Source organism: Rhinolophus sinicus, chromosome 14 (assembly GCF_057876585.1).
Source record: "Rhinolophus sinicus isolate RSI-liver-muscle chromosome 14, RSI-T2T, whole genome shotgun sequence".
Classification (NCBI taxonomy): domain Eukaryota; kingdom Metazoa; phylum Chordata; class Mammalia; order Chiroptera; family Rhinolophidae; genus Rhinolophus; species Rhinolophus sinicus.
The window spans coordinates 501,530-518,433 of record NC_142514.1 but is presented as its reverse complement, the minus strand read 5'-3'; the positions used below and the strand labels follow the sequence as shown (position 1 = coordinate 518,433).

At 53.8% G+C, this 16,904-nt stretch overlaps 2 protein-coding genes across 9 annotated transcripts; both read left to right on the top strand.

Annotated features, from left to right (window-relative positions):
- The first annotated feature begins 1,682 nt into the window (after nucleotides 1–1,682).
- MRPL20 (mitochondrial ribosomal protein L20) lies at nucleotides 1,683–4,505 on the top strand. Its single transcript, XM_019712156.3, has 4 exons — nucleotides 1,683–1,841; nucleotides 1,939–2,049; nucleotides 2,928–3,005; nucleotides 4,109–4,505. The coding sequence occupies exons 1-4, from the start codon at nucleotides 1,755–1,757 to the stop codon at nucleotides 4,280–4,282; spliced, it is 450 nt and encodes a 149-aa protein (XP_019567715.3). The 5' UTR covers nucleotides 1,683–1,754; the 3' UTR covers nucleotides 4,283–4,505.
- Nucleotides 4,506–7,005: 2,500 nt separating this feature from the next.
- CCNL2 (cyclin L2) lies at nucleotides 7,006–15,401 on the top strand. Of its 8 annotated transcripts, none has more exons than XR_012497119.2 (12): nucleotides 7,006–7,859; nucleotides 8,168–8,242; nucleotides 8,521–8,630; nucleotides 9,576–9,696; nucleotides 10,649–10,713; nucleotides 11,236–11,464; nucleotides 12,391–13,136; nucleotides 13,302–13,406; nucleotides 13,490–13,631; nucleotides 14,033–14,141; nucleotides 14,222–14,308; nucleotides 14,411–15,401. XR_012497119.2 is itself a non-coding variant. In XM_019712130.3 (11 exons), the coding sequence occupies exons 1-11, from the start codon at nucleotides 7,566–7,568 to the stop codon at nucleotides 14,763–14,765; spliced, it is 1,566 nt and encodes a 521-aa protein (XP_019567689.2). In that variant the 5' UTR covers nucleotides 7,010–7,565; the 3' UTR covers nucleotides 14,766–15,401. The 8 variants fall into 8 exon arrangements, 4 of the variants coding, with proteins under 4 accessions (XP_019567689.2, XP_019567690.2, XP_088646166.1 ...); XR_012497120.2 differs by having other exon boundaries at nucleotides 14,030–14,141; XR_012497117.2 differs by having other exon boundaries at nucleotides 11,236–13,136.
- Nucleotides 15,402–16,904: the final 1,503 nt, after the last annotated feature.

Here is a 16,904-nt window from a genome sequence, read left to right as displayed (position 1 = left end):
TTACTGTGTTACTGTGGGGGCAGAGCCCCAGAAAGCAGTTTCCAGGCTCTCGGCCTCACACAGAAAGCTGCTGGCTCAGGTAGTAAATGGCTATCAACTGTCATTGGATGGCCATCAGCTGTGGCTAGTTGGCCGTCAGCTGTAACCAGTGAGCCATTGGCCACTAATATAACTGCTGTGGCTACGCTAGCAGAAAGAGAGAAAAAAAGTGGGGGCTGGCAAGAAGATGGCGGCTGGGCTGGCAAGCGTGGATGGCGGTTTGCGGACAGTGTGGATCCAGCCTCCAGTGAGAGAATAGTGCCGCCAGAGAGAATATAGTGGTATGACTCCCCTATGGCTCCGTGGGTGTTCCTTTTTGGCCTCACCATGTCCTGTGTTCTTATGTGGGGAGCGGGAGCAGAGACCCCGCAGGCCTCCCTGCACGACAAATGGTGCGGCGAGCAGGGTCTCCCGCACGACACTTACTTTTCTGAGTCTTGTGAATCCTTCACATTCTGCAAATGACCAGTGATAATCCTACGCCAACACAGGCTAGACAGCAGTCTTGTTTTAATGTTAAATTTTCTGACTTTAAGCAGTGTACTATGGGTTCTGACAGAATGTCCTATTCTTAGGAAATACACAGTTCAGTATTTAGATGTCTCCAACTGTCGCATGGGGCGGCCTGCGGGGTCTCTGCTCCCACTCCCCACATAAGAAAGCAGGACATGGTGAGGCCAAAAAGGAACACCCAAGGAGCCATAAGTAAGGGAGTCATATCAGTATATTCTCGCTGGTGGCATCCGCCTCTCTGCAATCCACTCTTGCTAGCTCAGCCACCATCTTCTTGCTAGCCCCCCATTTGCTGCTAGCGTAGCCATGGCAGTTATATTAGTGGCCAATGGCTCACTGGTTACAGCTGACGGCCAACTAGCCACAGCTGATGGCCATCCAATCACAGTTGATGGCCGTTTACTACCTGAGTCAGCACCTTTCAGTGTGAGGCTGAGAGCCTGGAAACTGCATGTCTGGCTCTGTCCCCACACCAACATTTCAAATAGTCCAGAAAAACTCCGTAGAGAGAAGGATTAAAAAATGGAGCAAAATGTAAACCGTTGATGCATTTGGGTAAAGCATATTGGGGAATTCCTTGAACTTAGTCTTCCAAGTTTTCTGCAATTTAAAATTATATCCAAATAAAAAATTACAAAGAAATTGCACTTCATTTCTGTTTTTGTTGTAAAATACCCATAATATAAAATTTACCAATTTAAGCATTTTAAAGGGTACAATTCAGTGGCATTTAGGACTTTCACAACCGTATGCAACCGTGACACTCTCCAGTTGCAGAAGTCTTCCTTACTCCGAAAGGAAACCGGTGCCCACTGGCACTACTCCCCAGCCCCCGCAGGCTTGGTGTCTGTGGATTTGTCTATTCTGGTCAGTTCATGTGAAGGCACCGCCGGCCTTTGTGTCCTATTTCCTGCATGCGGTGCACGTTCAAACAGCGGCGTCCTGCCGTCGCTCATGGAACACAGACGTCCCCTATTTTGTTGACCCGCTAACTGTGTTTCTCCACTGCCCCCGTCGCATCCCTTCCGCTCAACGCCCACGTTCCCGGCCGGCCTCCAACGAGCAGGCGCAAGAGAGTAGAGCGGCGGCAGGGCTCAGGGCGCACGCGCGGAACCCCGGAAGTCTCCGGCAAGCCGCTGACCCGGAAGCGCTCGCGCGGCGCGGCGCGTGCGTCGTTCAGCGGAGACGCCGGCCTGGGCGCCATGGTCTTCCTCACGGCGCAGCTCTGGCTGCGGAGCCGCCTCACCGACCGCTATTGGCGGGTCCAGGAGGTGCTGAAGCACGCGCGGGTGAGTCGGCCGCGCACGCCCCGCGCCCCCTGCGCGCCGCGGCCCCGGGAGCCTGCGGGTTCCGCCGACCATCCTCCTTTCCCGTTTCTTGACCCAGCACTTCCGGGGAAGGAAGAACCGGTGCTACAGGCTGGCCGTTAGAGCGGTGACGAGGGCGTTTGTGAAATGCACGAAAGCCCGGAGGCTGAAGAAGAGGAACATGAGGACGGTGAGCAGTGGCGAGCAGCGCCTGGTCAGCCCGAGTGTGCGTGTGAGCCGTTATGAACGGGCTCCGGGCACACGCATGCGTGCTGATGCAGAGCGCCGCGGTCCTCAGTGGGGACCCTGTACAGCAGCCACCTCTGGGGGGGCTTGTTAGAAATGCAGCTTCTCAGGCCCCCTCCTGCATCGACTGAAGCAGAAACACTGGAGGTGGGGCCCAGCAACCTCTCAACGAACTTCTAGGAATTCTGATGCACGTTCCAATTGACAATCCCTGAAGTAGGGGAAGAACGTGGACTTGAGTCAAGGATGGCTGAGGAGAGTCACCCTCTGACACCATCCGCCCCCCCCCCCCCCGCCCATTTAACGGATCATTCAGAAGCTTGGGCATCACTGACTCATCCTTCCAGCCCTTTCCCTGTGTACCCACTAGCCGTCATTTCCCTGCCGTGTTCAGACCTTTCCTGCACCTGGAACAGACCTTCTGCTCCCTGCAAGCCAGGTCTTCTGAGCCTGCTGGTCCCTCAAGGTTGTTCATGTCCCTGAAGCCTCCACCGGGGGTCTTGAATCCCCACATGGCAGCACTCGCCTTGGTGGCTGCCGTAACTCACATGGGTCCTTGCCAGTCTGAGCTGTATGCTGCCGTCTCTTGCTCATTCTCATATTCTCTCAGTGCCCAAGAGTGTTGAGACCATGCCTTATAGCACGTTCCTCATGTAGAAGGAAGTTGGTGTCTGCGTGAAGAGCATCAGCCTCTGCTTTGCTGCCCTTTGTACTACAGGCCTGTTTGCCTGAGTCGGAAACACTGTTTACTTTTACAGGAAAACCTTTTAGCTCAGTCTGAACCTTTGCTGGGAGGTCACATCTCAATGTTTCTTATTTCAGCTCTGGATTAATCGAATTACAGCTGCCACCCAGGAACATGGCCTGAAGTACCCAGCGTTCATCGTCAACTTAGTTAAGGTACGGTTGAGACACTGACCGACTGCAGACGCCGGTCCAGCTGGCTAGTCCAGCAGCATGGCGGCCAGTGTTGGCACGCTGACACTGCTTCCCTTCTCTGGGGTCAGGGACTGAGCGTGCTGGCTCTGCTGTTGCCCTGCTGGTAGAATTGGAAATGGGGATGGGGTAACAAGACAGCAGAAGGTAGAGAAACTTGGATTGAACTCTGAGGTTTAATTTCTGAGTTTTCACAAGAATAAGTTCTGGTGAAGCAGCAGATAAAGCAGAAACACATACAATAAAAAAGGAGGGGAAATGTTTTATGGGGGACAGATTAAGCATGTGTCACAAAATTGTGGTTAACTTTTATGTGGTGATTATGCTGTTCCCTCTGCTGCTGTGTGCGTTTACATTTTCTCTTAAAAAGTTGATGGGAGTTGGTGTTCTGCTTCTGCCTCGTACCAGACCCAGTCTTTGGTGTTTCACCAAGACCTTCAGGGTAAGCGTAGGTGTGGCATCCCCATTTTACTGCTGGGGAACTGAGAAGGACTTGCCTGGGTCGTGGAACAGCATCCACTCTCCCGCCCAGCTGCATTTAACGATGGAGACCATCCCACCGTCTGCTCCTCGGACTCAGTGTCGTGTTTTCCAAAGACACCTGTAGCTTCACTTGGTGGATGACTGACTTGTTTTGGCTCTTGTGGGAATTGGGAACGCCTGGTTTGTCCCCTGCTTGTGTCTTGTTTCATTGTTTGTAAATGGGAATTGGGATTTTGTTTTCCAAAGTGACTTAGCTGTCCTGCTTGTGTGTGGGTGATGACTGTTAACCGTAAACATGGTCCTCAGTTTCCTGGCATCAGGACTGGATGCCAGTGTCCTATGGACCTGCAGGGACACCCTAGCCTCCTTGTCCACATTTATCCTCCAGCGTCCTACTTGGATGGGATTCACCACTCCCCTCCCCTTCCTTTCCCTGCCCCTCCCCAAATAGATACGGTGTCCTTTGAGGGCAGACTGTCACCAAGGAGGCCTGCTCCCCAGAGGTGCTCAGGTGGATGCCTGAGTGCTCTTGTGCTTCAAGGAGACACATTTCTGATGCTGACACAGGCTGATTTTCTTCCCAGTGTCAGGTGGAGCTCAACAGGAAAGTGCTTGCTGATCTAGCCATCTATGAACCAAAGACTTTTAAATCTTTGGCTGCCTTGGCCAAAAGAAGGCGACAAGAAGGATTTGCTGCTGCCTTAGGGGACGGGAAGGAACCTGAAGGCATATTTTCCAGAGTGGCACAATACCATTGAGGGGCACACTGACACCGCCAGCTGAGGGACTTAGGAAAAGGTTTTATCCCCCTGATGACCATAACTGAAATAGGGGCTAAAAGTCATTTGCCAAGAGTATTGTTTGATTTGCACTTGTGCTAATTTACATTTCAGTAACAGGTGTGAGAGAAAAAGGCCTTTTTTTTCTTTCCAGCAATACCTCATGTAGATTACGCAAATAAAGCTCCTGTTGTGGTCTGTGTGCTCTGGCTTGAAATACACGCCTTGGCTGCGCTCTGCCTCCTATGCCATCACCTATAGCCACGTGGGAGAGGCTGCCAGGGTCAGGGGCCAGCTGAGCATATGGCTCCTCTCGGAACCTTAGATCCTCTCCTGCAAGTGGGATGTTTGCACCAGGACTCTGAGCTCTGACCCTGGTTCCTCTCAAGGCTGTGTTGGTGGCCCGTCCAGCATCCAAGCCCCCAGCCCCCCTCTGGCCCTACCTGGCCTTGACTTCGCCCTCTACCCTTTCAGCCTTTCCAGCAGTGACTCTGGGGCTTAGCTCTTCAGCCGTGCCCAGTGCCAGCCTCAGTTTCCCTGCTGTCTGGTCCGTCTCACCTTCACCCCCACAGGCTGGCTGCCCTTCAGATTACCTAGCAAGGTCCCTCCCCCAGACACTAATTCATTAAGTCCAGTCAAGCCCAGGAATCGTTCTCAGCACGCTTCCTCCACTGACACACAGGGCCTCAGAGCAGCTCTGCCAGCCCGACACCTCCCTTCTGCCTCTGGCCACTGCCATCCAGAGGACGTAGACGATGTGCCCCTCCCACCCAGGGCCAGGGCCTTCCCTTTGCCCTCTGAGAGAGCTGGTTCCACTGTCGTGTATTGTGAGCCCCTTCCAGCCCAAGTGTGCTCTCCCTGTCAGCCACACTCTGCTCTCCACCTTTAGTCTCCTGTCACTGGGTCTGCAGTCCGCCCCACTGTGCCCCAAGAGCTCTCACCAAAGGCATCTCCTGGAACCAAACCTGATGGACTCTGTCAGCCCTTGACCCCCAAGGACTATGCACTCTCCCCTCCTTCCTCACTGCCCTCCAGGCTCTGACCTCTGTGCTTCCTCACCTGTTGCCCCAGGAAGCTCTTCAGGCCCATAGTAGCATTTGGTCTGCTTACAGACGACTCCTGCATTTATCTGGCAGTGCCCACCTTCCCCCACTCCTAATGTTCCCATGCTGGGTGCTTTGGCGACACCATCCATCCTTTGGCAGCAGTGCCCTAGATGTCATTCTGGGTTCCTTCCTCAGACTCAGCACCCACCTCCGACCCCACACAGCCAGTCAAATCCTGGCCACTTGCTGCCTGGTGATCTCTTGAATCTCTACTTTTCTGCATCCTCGCTGGGCCAACATCTCTTCCTGCTCCAACTTGTGCACTGGCCACCTAAGACCCATCCTCTGACTTGTCATGTCTAATGATGGCCACTAAGTGACTGCAGATACTGGAGGCCTGGGGATGAGCTGTGTGCACTGGCGTTTGGTTTGTCACATGCACCCAGTGCGATGCCTGGCCATGCACACAGGCTGCTCAAAGCCTGTCACTCTGCAGTAAATGCCATTGAATGGGCAACAGGGTGGTCACCCAGAGCCCTTTGGGGCGTGCTCAACAAGCTGCTGCGGAGGGCTGGCTTTTCTTTCTGCTCAGTGGAAGATGATGGGGTGTGGAAACAACTGGGCTGCTCCCAGCACCCTCTCCCTCTCCAGCCACTGGACTTGGGTTTCCCTTCCCAGAGGCTGGGGTGCCATGGCACTGTCCCCAGTTCCACGGTCTGGCCGTGACTGGCTAGAGCCATCAGCTTTTCCCTCTCTGGCCAGTCACTGTTCAGCAGATGGACAAGCAGCCCAGGCACAGCTGATGAGAAACAAGCTGTTTCCTGGGGTTTCCAGATAAGAGGAAACAACTTTCCCACCATTCTCACAGGGGCATTAGTCCTGGTGAAAGTTCAGGGTAACTATAGCAACGTAACTAATAAGGCACCTGCTTCTCTACTACAAACGTGATAGTACTGCTGTCAGGTGACCCCAAAACCGCGAGGCTGCCGGTCACTAACCCCGAGTGCCTCGTACAACTGATGAAGAGGTGGACGGTGCGTGGAGTCAAGGGGTTCGTAAACGCATAACCTCTCGATGGCTCTCGGTGTTCGTAGGATGAAGTCCAAGGGGCATGCCAGCCTGGTCCCCTCCCCACGATCCCTTGAGGAACTCCAGCCTTTCCCCATGCCACCATAGGCTTCGTAGAAACGTCGAATTCAACGTTTCTTAAAAACGCAAAGAGCAGAAGCTGGGGTCCAGGAGAAAACTTACCCGTTAACTCCCGAGCCAGCCGGGGAGAAAACCAGCCATCGCAGGTGGCTCTGTGGGCGCCACACCTGTTTGCCCTCTAGCCCTGGAGCCCTGGGGGTCTTCCCTGGATCCCCGACGAGCCCCACGGTGCCGACTATAAACAAAAAGCCGACAAGGTGCACCGTCCGCAGAAAGGATTTATTCGGGGAAAGGGAAGAATCAGAGTCCTGCACGAGCAGCCCCGGCCGGCCGGCCCAGGGAAGGTGCTGCCCGGACCAAGACGACGCAGTTCAGAGACGCGAGGAGGAAGCTCAGGGGAGGGGCCGCCAGCGCGACGTCGGCCCCCGAGCTCTTCCCGTCGGGCTCCGCCCACAGGCCGCCCCGCCCCCGCCTAGGTTCAGGGCTCTGTCATTGTGTTGACACTCAACCACCTCCCAGGGTCCTCCGCGGCCACACCCTTCCACCCAAGCCTTGGACCACCAGACTCCCACCAGGCTCGTGGGACCCAATCCCATGGAAGGACAGCTGCCAAACCCTGTTCGCGCCCTTGGGCAGGGGTCGTCCCGCCCAGCCCCACCGCCGGGGGACGGCCGCGAACTGCGTCGGGGTCAGCTGGACCCTGAAGAAAGCCTTCGGGCTGCGGTGGAGGCCTCACAAGTTCGCCAGTTTTTGTGAAGAAGGTGCAGACACGCCAGGATGGCCAGGGTCGGCACCTGCAGCTACTGCTTCCGGGTCGAGGCTCAGACCGCGGCGTCGCCTGGGCGCCGCGGGGCCCCCTGGGTAACGAGCCTTCCCCACCCACGCCGGGTTCCGGCGGAGGCCGCTACGCTGACGGGCAGGCCTCACAGCCAATCGCAGCAAGGTGACGCCGGGCCTCCCGCCAGCCGAACCAATGGCAGGTCGCTGGGTGGGGCCGACACGGCCGTAGAGCGTCGGGAGGAGCCGCCCTGCCGGGAAGAAGCCCGAAGAGGAGTCGGCGGCACAAAATGGCGGCGGCGGGTGCGACGGCCGCGGCCGGCGTTCCGGGGCCAGGGGCCCCCGCGGCAGCGGCCGGCACCCCGGGCTCGGGGAGCGCAGCCCCCGGGTCTCACGGGGTGCTGATCGGGGACCGGCTGTACTCCGGGGTGCTCATCACCCTGGAGAACTGTCTCCTGCCTGACGACAAGCTCCGCTTCACGCCGTCCATGTCGAGTGGCCTCGACACCGACACGGAAACCGACCTCCGCGTGGTGGGCTGCGAGCTCATCCAGGCGGCCGGCATCCTGCTTCGCCTGCCGCAGGTGAGGGCACAGCCGCGAGACTCGGCCCTAGATAACCGCCGCGCCGGCGCCGGCCCTTTGTTGGCGGAGGGGCCCGCCCAGCGCCGACCCCCAACATTGACCCCGCCCGGGACCCAGTCCCAGCGCTTTGCCGCTACCGGCCCGCCCCAGGTGGTGAGGGAGGCGAGGCAGTGGGCATGCAGAGCCTCTGTGGCGGTGGAAAACGTTTTAGTTTTTGGTTGTGCCCGGAGTCCCACGAAACCCGGTGACTTCCTGCGAAATCCTCTAATTATACGTTTGAAAATGATGGAACCTATTTTTTTTTCCAGGTGGCTATGGCTACCGGGCAGGTTTTGTTCCAGCGATTCTTTTACACCAAGTCCTTTGTGAAGCATTCCATGGAGGTAAGGGGCTGCTCTGTGTTTCTTGCCTATAGAAATAGGTTGAGAGGGAACCTGGGTTAGTTGTTTTTCCGTGTTGCCCAGAGGAACGAGTCCTTGTCTTATTTCTAGTAAGAGCGCTGGACCTGAGGGGCTGGGAAGCCCCTTGTACTGTAGAGCAGCCTCCCAGCTGGCCTTTTCTCGGGGTGTATCTGCTCTTGGCTCCTAATCCCCCTCCTTAAGCTGTTGGAGGCCTTCAGGATTGGAACAAACATCTATGTGTTGCAATGCTTACATTTCAGCATGTGTCAATGGCCTGTGTTCATCTGGCCTCCAAAATAGAAGAGGCTCCAAGACGTATCCGGGATGTCATGAACGTGTTTCATCGCCTTCGGCATCTAAGAGAAAAAAAGTGAGACTTTGTCAGATCTGTCATACAGGGCTCCGCAGTTTTGTGGTTCCTAAGTTATACTAAGTGTTCTGAAGAAGAGTTCAGGGTATGAGGTTTTTAAACTTGTGTCCAGAAGAGGGCCTGGTGCCCAGGGGTACCCAGTAGAGACGAGTGTGCAAAGGGACCAGGCACTGTGGCTGCACTTTTGCTGCCATTGGTTTCCTAGTCATGTCGGTCTTTGCTCTAGAGCTGGCTTCTCAGCCTCGGCACTGTTGGCATTTTGGGCTGGTTGATTCTGTTGTGGGGACTGTCCTGTTTGTTGTTGGCTGTTTAGCGGCATCCCTGGCCCTATCTATACACGAGATGCAAACAGCTTTTTCTTCCATTGTGACAGCCCAGACTTCTCCAGACGTGGCCCTGTGCCCCTGAAATGGGAGCCACTGCCTAGACCGTCCCCAGACATTACGCTCCTAACGGTAGTGGAGGTCCTTTGGAGTACATGCTGTGCTTCCATTGGTTCTGTGGTCTCTTTCATCCTCAGCGCGCACACTTGTATCTTTATCCAGATGACGGGTGTTTGGTACTTGTGCAATGAGGTCTCGAGACTCTCCTTATGCTCAGGCGATATTTATTTTTTCATAAATAATGACACAGGAAACTTGTATTGAGTACACATTTTTTTCCCCCATAATTTTTTATTCATAAATACAGGCAATGTTTATTATGCTCAGGAGAGCTGTTTCTCTGTGGGGGAAAAAGGGGTGGTTGTTGAGAGGGCATAAGTGGGTTAGTGTTGAGGTTTGAGGAAGGCTTTGTAGGCTAGTTAGTTAAAGGAAATGAACTCGTTAGCTGCATCTGTTTTGTGGTATTTACTATATAGTAGAGTCTCACTGTTTGGAGGCGGCTGGGGGATTTGAAAGTTTGTTTATTTGACCCTTTTGCAGACCATGTGCTTTGTCTTTGTAGGAAACCTGTGCCTCTACTATTGGATCAAGATTACGTTAATTTAAAGAACCAGATTATAAAGGCAGAAAGACGCGTTCTCAAAGAGCTGGGTTTCTGCGTCCACGTGAAGCACCCTCATAAGGTGGGTCTGAGGCCCAGTGCCCCGCGAGCCCCAAGTCCCTACTCCATTCTCCCCGAGACTGAAAACGCTGGGGAGGATTAGATGTCTCTGACTTGGTTTCCATGTACATCTGTAATCGGAGAATAATCTTCACTCAGTAGTTTTCTTGTGTTATCTGTTCATTTTAATAGTTTGTTTTTAAGAGTTTTGGAAATGACATCTGATAAGTTTGAACTTTGAAAAATTGTGATGAACTTGTAAAAATGGAATCTGTCAGTTTACGTTTTGCTTTCTCAACAGCTAATTTTCTAAAGTTGCTTTAACGCCTTATATCCTCTTATGGGGGAATTGGAAGAATTCTGAACTCTTTTATTTGGAAATGAACTAATGCAGTTTTGCAGCAAGTATTAGTTGAGCGTGGCTGCTGTGCAGTATACCGTGGGCTCCTCCTGTGTTATACTTAAACTCATTTTTAAAACATTGCTGTTTGCATCTTTGCTTTCATCTCCTTTCACTGATGGGTTTCCTTATATCTTCTCTCTCATTTGACCTTCTGGCATTAATTCAGTATCTCGGTAAATTACTCACCATAGATTTAAGAGCTTTTCTTCATTTGCCGAAAGTGTTTTCACACCATGTTTTGTGTAAGTTGATGACTGGGGTGTAGAGATGTTTAAGGCAGGCTGATATCACTGGTGAAAATGTGTGGAAGAGGAGAGTGAAAACGGCCATGAAGGCGAGGCCTTCCGCTGCGGGTGCAGCCTGCTACCTGTGCTTTTATGCTGCCTGGCTGCCAAAGCAGGTAGCAGGCGTGTGGCCCAAAACCCCTCCAGCAGAGCGGTACACCACCCTGTGACCAGGAGACACCCTGGGATCTAGCGTGAGGCTCTTATTTGCTGCATGGACGCCCACAAGCTCTGAACTCTGCATCCTCAAGGTTCTTGGTAATAACTGCCTGACCCGTATCTTCCAGATAATCGTTATGTACCTTCAGGTGTTAGAGTGTGAGCGTAACCAACACCTGGTCCAGACCTCATGGTGAGTTGACCTTCCTTGTTTTATGAGACCAGCAAGGGCAGTGCAGGAATATGTTGATTTGAGGCACTTGGGCAGTGGGTGTTGGTCCCATGACTTGGTTGTGGGCTGGTGTTGTCTGAGTGCCCAGTGTTCCTGCTGTGTAAAGTCCAGCCTCCCAAAATACCGGGCACTGGTGTAACGGTAAGGTGGCCCACGTCCTCCCCCACCGCCCCGGGAGCACTCAGCACGCTGCCCTTTGGGCACTGTTGCCTTGGCACGCTACCGTGGACGCAGTGCAGTCACTTCTAACTGCCTATTAAAGTGGACCCTGGGAGAGGGGGAGGAGTTTGTCTGCAACTGCAGGGATGGGTTTTAACACTGCATATGCTAGAAGCGAAGCCTGAAGTAATAGTTCAGTGCTGGGTTTACTTTTCCCGCGGAGTTAAGTCTGTAGGGGTCGTATTTTGCTGCCTGAATTGTCTGGTGCTATGTGTGACAGAGAACCTATTTTGACTTTTCTTTTCTGTACTCTTTCAATCAAAGGGTAGCCTCTGAGGGTAAGTGACTAAGACCTCTCCTCTGCTGTCCAAGCGCTTTGGTGCAGGGACAGCGGCCGTCCGCAGCCAATCCGGTGCAGCTGTCCGCCGAAGGCTGGCTCTAGATGGCGGCACGCACGCGGTAGTGTAGTGCTGGCCGACTGCTGCTGCGGCTCTGACGCGTGTGCTTCTTGTTAAGCCTCTGTCTGCTTTGGTAACTGGATGGATCAGAGTTGGTAACTGTCTTGACTTGAATTGTGTCCTTTTGAAACTGCTGTACCTGTGCAATAAAGATGCAGTACCTGCCTTTTTAAAAAAATTCTATGGAAAGCTATACGAATTGGCCGATGGGAATTCAGACTTCAGTATGGGATTATGTCGTTATTTCTGGGCATTCTAAAGTTGCTCTTTTCAGCAGCTGAGAGTTGACATGTTCTAGTAAAAGGTATGCATCTTTATGTCATTCCATGGACACTTGTTTTAATATTGTAATATTTGAAATGTAGCAATACGTTTAATTATATGTTTTGAGGACTTTGTTTTGTTTTTAGGACTTAAAAGTTAATGGATTAATATTATTACCACTATTTGAGTACTGAAAACTTATTAGAACCAGAGAAGTTACTGAGGGTGATGTTTGTAAACTGAACTGTTCGCTTGTAGCACTGTCCGTACGGCCTTGGTGCTGTCACATGGGCCACTGCCGCTGGTCGGCACGCCTGGGCTCTGTCGTTGCGAGCATTGAGTGGGTGTGAGTGTCCCCTTCTCCCGGGCTTAGGGCAAAGCTACGGGGCGGGAGCTTTTCAGTCCAGACCCAGCATGGCAGTTTGTCTGTGGGGGCAGCCTGCCGAGGCTTGCCATAATTGGGGTATGTTGGGAGCAGTAAATATGTGACCTGTTCAGCTGTTTCCTCATTAACCCTTTGTGTTTCCAATAAAGGTAACACGAGGGCTGCTTTTGGTCTCTTAACGCTCACAGAGATGTACATAAAAGAAGATGTTAAATGTAGCTAATTTTAAAGCCCTTTAACTTTTTTTAAAAATGCAAATGTTTTGTATTTCTGTATCTTTTAAAGTTCGATAAAGTTTTTCAATGTACTGATCGTGGTGAAACTTGCAGTATTTTGTTGCCTTTGTCTGATTCTATGCATGTTCATTTTAAGACTCCTTGTTGACATGGGACAATTTGGAAACGGTTATTTGATAAGCCTGAGAAGAGGACTTCCCTTTGGCATTGAGCCTTCCTCTGCATGATGTCCCCATGCACCCAAGGGCGTCCTCCTTGCCAAGCGGACTCACTCGTGGAAGGAGGAGGCCAGGCTGTGAACGCAGGCCTCCTCGAGGAGAAGGAACGCAAGAAGACCGCACGTCTCAGGAAGCTTCGTGCTCAGCCTGTCCTTTTCAGTTTGCATGTCCCTCTGCACTGTGGATTTGGAGCACTTAGCTTTCTTTAATCAAATACTTTTCTAACCCCTGCAAGTAGGCATTTTCTTTCTGAGGTATTGTGCTTTGCATGACAGCAGCCCAAACATTGAGAGGGAAAAGTAAAGTTAAAGTTGGTTCTCTTTCATAGCAACTCGTATTGTCTGACATTCAGCCAGCTTAAACATTTTTTTTAGTAATTTCCCTGCCTTCCTGTCCTGTATCAGAAAAGGCAGTTAAAATGTTTCCCCCTGAACTCGAGAGTCTCAGGGCTGTATAGCGCTGGGTCCTAGCAGGAGGCCTCGTAGAGGAGAGTCACTGCTCGAGGATGCAGAGGGGCTCCTGGACTGCCCGGGGCGTTGCAATTCTCCTGCCTTTGGTTTTCAGGAATTACATGAACGACAGCCTTCGCACCGACGTCTTCGTGAGGTTCCAGCCTGAGAGCATTGCCTGTGCCTGCATTTATCTGGCTGCCCGGACCCTGGAGGTCAGTGTGCCGCTCAGCAGGGTCCCAGCCTGACTGAATGTGTGTGCTGTCCTTCCAACTGTGCCCTTTGGTGCCAAAAAGAAGCTGCCTTCTTGACCAGCACACTTGTTTTTACTGCCGTGCGAATGAGGACAAGTATGACAGTGATGGCATTTGTGTTTGCAGATCCCTTTGCCCAGTCGTCCCCATTGGTTTCTTTTGTTTGGAGCAACTGAAGAAGAAATCCAAGAAATATGCTTAAAAACCCTGCAGCTTTACACTCGGAAAAAGGTTCGTCTGTGTTTTTTCATGTGATGTATACGTCTGTTTGACTAGGAGCATCTGGTTCTGAGTAGACGGTTTTGGTTTGACAGGTTGATCTGACACACCTGGAAAGTGAGGTGGAGAAGCGGAAACATGCCATTGAGGAGGCAAAGGCGCAAGCCCGGGGCCTGCTGCCCGGTGGCCCCCAGGTCCTGGACAGCACCGCTGGCTTCTCACCTGCCCCCAAGCCAGGTGAGTGCACGGGCAGCCCTCCTTTCCTCTAGACCTCTCAGGATGGCGCACTGCAGGCCCAGGGTCCACACCAAACACTTGGTGTGGGTGGTCTTTGAAGTGGGATGGGCTCTTAAAGGCATTTGCTTTCGTTGTTTTCTACCCAGTTAGCTTGTCTTTTGATGGAAACCGTATAAATCTGAAGCAGTAGATTGTGTAGTTAGGCCCTAGAGTTCAAGCATGATGCCTGTCCCCAGCCCAAGGGCAGGTGAGCCAGCCGGACAAGTGACCCCTTCAGATTCAGGCTGGGAGCAGGAACTTAATCCACCATGGAAGTGGCTTTGTGTTGCTCTGCTCACTGGTCCTGAATCAGGGCAGCTTTCTGGTGGTCTGTGTGAACTGCTTGTACTTCATTCTAGCAGAATCCCCCAAGGAAGGTAAAGGAAACAAGCCTTCCCCGCTCCCTTTGAAGAACGCCAAGAGGAAAGTGGAGGGTGGGAAGCAAGCCCAGGCTGGCGGCCCAGTGAACGGGTGAGTGCTGCATGCCCCCTCGGGCCGGCGGGTTGACTGGGGTGACTGTAACCGGGTCAGTAACCACTCCCCATCCTCAGCTTGCCGAAGGGACGAGGGAGCCGGAGCCGGAGCCGAGAGCAGAGCTACTCGAGGTCCCCGTCGAGGTCCGCTTCCCCTAAGAGGAGGTGTGTGCTGCCTGGGGTCACTTGGGGCCTGCACCTGGCGGGTGGGCGTTTCCCCAGGGAGGTGGGCAGGTGGTCACCCGCTTGCTGCTGCTACCTCTACAGGAAAAGCGACAGCGGCTCCACTTCCGGTGGCTCCAAGTCGCAGAGCCGCTCGCGGAGCCGCAGCGACTCGCCACCCAGACAGGCACCCCGCGGCGCACCCTACAAAGGCTCCAAGGTGAGGGGCTACCGGAAATCCCGGGACTGCAAGTGCCCCGCCCAGAAGCCACACCGGTCCCGGAGCTGCAGCTCCTCCCGCTCTCGGAGCCGCTCACGGGAGCGGGCAGACAGTTCTGGAAAATACAAGAAGAAAAGTCATTACTATAGAGACCAGCGACGGGAGCGTTCGCGGTCTTACGAGCGCACAGGCCATCGCTACGAGCGGGACCACCCTGGGCACAGCAGGCATCGGAGGTGAGGTGTGGGGTCCCAGAGGGCTGCCCTTCCAACCTTGGCATGTACACCTCAGCGTGACCGGCCCTGCAGAGCGACCCTTGGTAAATGGTTGTGGACTCTGGACCTTGTGATGAATTCGGAGATGGGAGCGAGTGGCCCGCAGGCCAGCGGGTGCAATGCACGCCCGCGCCAGCGCACGCCAGCCCTGGCACAGCAGGTGTGCACGTGCTGCTGGTGTGGGTCGGTGCTAATGACAGGCTGTGTTCACTCCCGGACCCATACGCAATGATGTCAAACCGAGAAGATGACTTCGGAACCTTCTGCCTATATTAGGTGGTACTTATGTACATATTTTGCAGTGTTTCACAATGAGAAAATGGCCTTAATAGCCCCTTATTCTCTGTCCACGTTGTAAATAAACATGTGTTTAATACAAGTTTAAAGCTGTATATGAAAACTCAGAACTTGAATTCTGTCAGCTTAAAACTTGAGAATTCTGATTTTTAAATGTGAAGGTATTTAGATCTGTGTTGAGAGTCGTATATTTTTATCTGCGATGCTGAGTGCAGGCCACCAGCTCCTGAAGAAAGGTTTCCTATATGCATTTTATGTGGTTAAATAAACACAATTCTCTACTCAGGATATCTGGGACATTGAAGACGTCGTAGTTGGTCATTGTGCTCGCTAGTGACTGACAGCCCGCGGCACCCATTCCAGGGGTGTGTCTGCACTGCCTCTGCTCTCCTTAAGGTGGGGTTTGTATCGAGCGCCTGTGCACTGCTCTTCTGTCAGAGGCTTGTGTGGGCCCAAGCTGCCTGCTTGTTCTGACAAACCTGCGTCCTGGGGGCAAAGGGAAGGTTTGAGAAGGACGAAATGGCTTGTGCCTGAAGGACACTGGTAACTCACCTGTGATGTGTCAGGCTGGTAGTGTCTCCCATCAGAGTGGGTGGCGGGTAGGTGGTGCAGGTGAGCAGGGTGGGCCTTTGGGGCCATTTCCTGGTCCTGCGTGGGCTCTGAGGATTGAAGATTCTTGGGGCCTGTCACGTGCCCAGCATCGACTCTCCCCAAACCAACAAGTGGAAGGCAACTGGATATGGCCTTGCTGGTGCCAGTGGGCCTGCACAAAGATGTCTGGGAGTCAGTACAGGCAAGGAGATGTGAAAGCAACAAGGTCCCTACCTAGGGTCCAGGTGGCTCACTCTTAGGACCAAATCAAAGAATCCTGGGGGCCCGGCAGTTGGGAATGAGAGGTGTGCTTGCAGGCATGCTCAGACCTTCCTACTTGGGGAGCCCAAGCGACCCTCTAGAATGGCATCTTTGACCTCAGTTGTAGAGCTGGGTGGGCCTGGAGCCACTGGTGTGTCCAACACTCACTGCTTAGCTAGCTAGGCTAGGGTTTGGGGGGGACCAGGCCTAGCCAATTACTGTGCCAACTTGCTGGTGGCCCATCCTGCAGGGCAAGCCTCTGGGCAGTCACCAAGGGACTCTGCCCCACGTCTCTCCTACCGGTGCCTGGCAGGTCCGTTCTGGGGGTCCTATCCATCCTGCCGGCCCCAGCAAGGAGGACCACGGGCTTTCTGGACTAGAGCGAAGCGGTGCCCCGGTGGCAGCAAGGGCTCGGCCAAACCCAGCCTTCCACGGAGGCTGCTATTGGTGTTTGTCCAAAAACTGAAGCTTCTGGTTTTCCTTTCCACGGGTAGCTTGCTTTCAAAAAGTACAGTAATTCTACGTATGCAAAAAGCGTCGTGTTATCCACGTTAGACGTAGGCCGCCTTCACTTATCCGCCCTGGTGGAGAGGACAGGAGGCTGCCAAGCTATAGGGATGGGGCGGCGCCCAGCTCTGCCCTGACATGGCACTCCGGGTGTCCGAGGTGCGGGAGCCCGGCCCAGGCCGCCAACGCCTGTGTGCCACCTTCACTCCCAGCCCGGGGAAAGCGGTCTGGGAGGCCGGGCCCTGCGGGCCCAGCAACTGGGCTCCTTCAGCACCAGTCCCAGCAGGGCGGCAGGCCCGGCCGCTTCCGGCGCCCCGTGAACTGCGCTTCCGTCGCTGGAATAACGTCCCTGCCGCAGTCCCGAAACGCCACTTCCGTCTGCCTTGGCCCCTGCCTGGTCTGGGCGCCGCAGGAATTCGGGTTGCGCAGGCACAGACGGCAGACCTTG

What these genes read in the sequence shown, in the direction of transcription:
- CCNL2 (XM_019712130.3), top strand. Translation starts at nt 7,566, where the DNA reads ATGGCGGCGGCGGGTGCGACGGCCGCGGCCGGCGTTCCGGGGCCAGGG. An exon ending in CACCTGGTCCAGACCTCATG is followed by an intron (nt 10,714 to 13,036) that starts GTGAGTTGACCT and finishes TTTGGTTTTCAG; the next exon opens with GAATTACATGAACGACAGCC. An exon ending in GCTGGCGGCCCAGTGAACGG is followed by an intron (nt 14,142 to 14,221) that starts GTGAGTGCTGCA and finishes CCCCATCCTCAG; the next exon opens with CTTGCCGAAGGGACGAGGGA.
- MRPL20 (XM_019712156.3), top strand. Translation starts at nt 1,755, where the DNA reads ATGGTCTTCCTCACGGCGCAGCTCTGGCTGCGGAGCCGCCTCACCGAC. An exon ending in AGGTGCTGAAGCACGCGCGG is followed by an intron (nt 1,842 to 1,938) that starts GTGAGTCGGCCG and finishes TTCTTGACCCAG; the next exon opens with CACTTCCGGGGAAGGAAGAA. An exon ending in TCATCGTCAACTTAGTTAAG is followed by an intron (nt 3,006 to 4,108) that starts GTACGGTTGAGA and finishes TTTTCTTCCCAG; the next exon opens with TGTCAGGTGGAGCTCAACAG.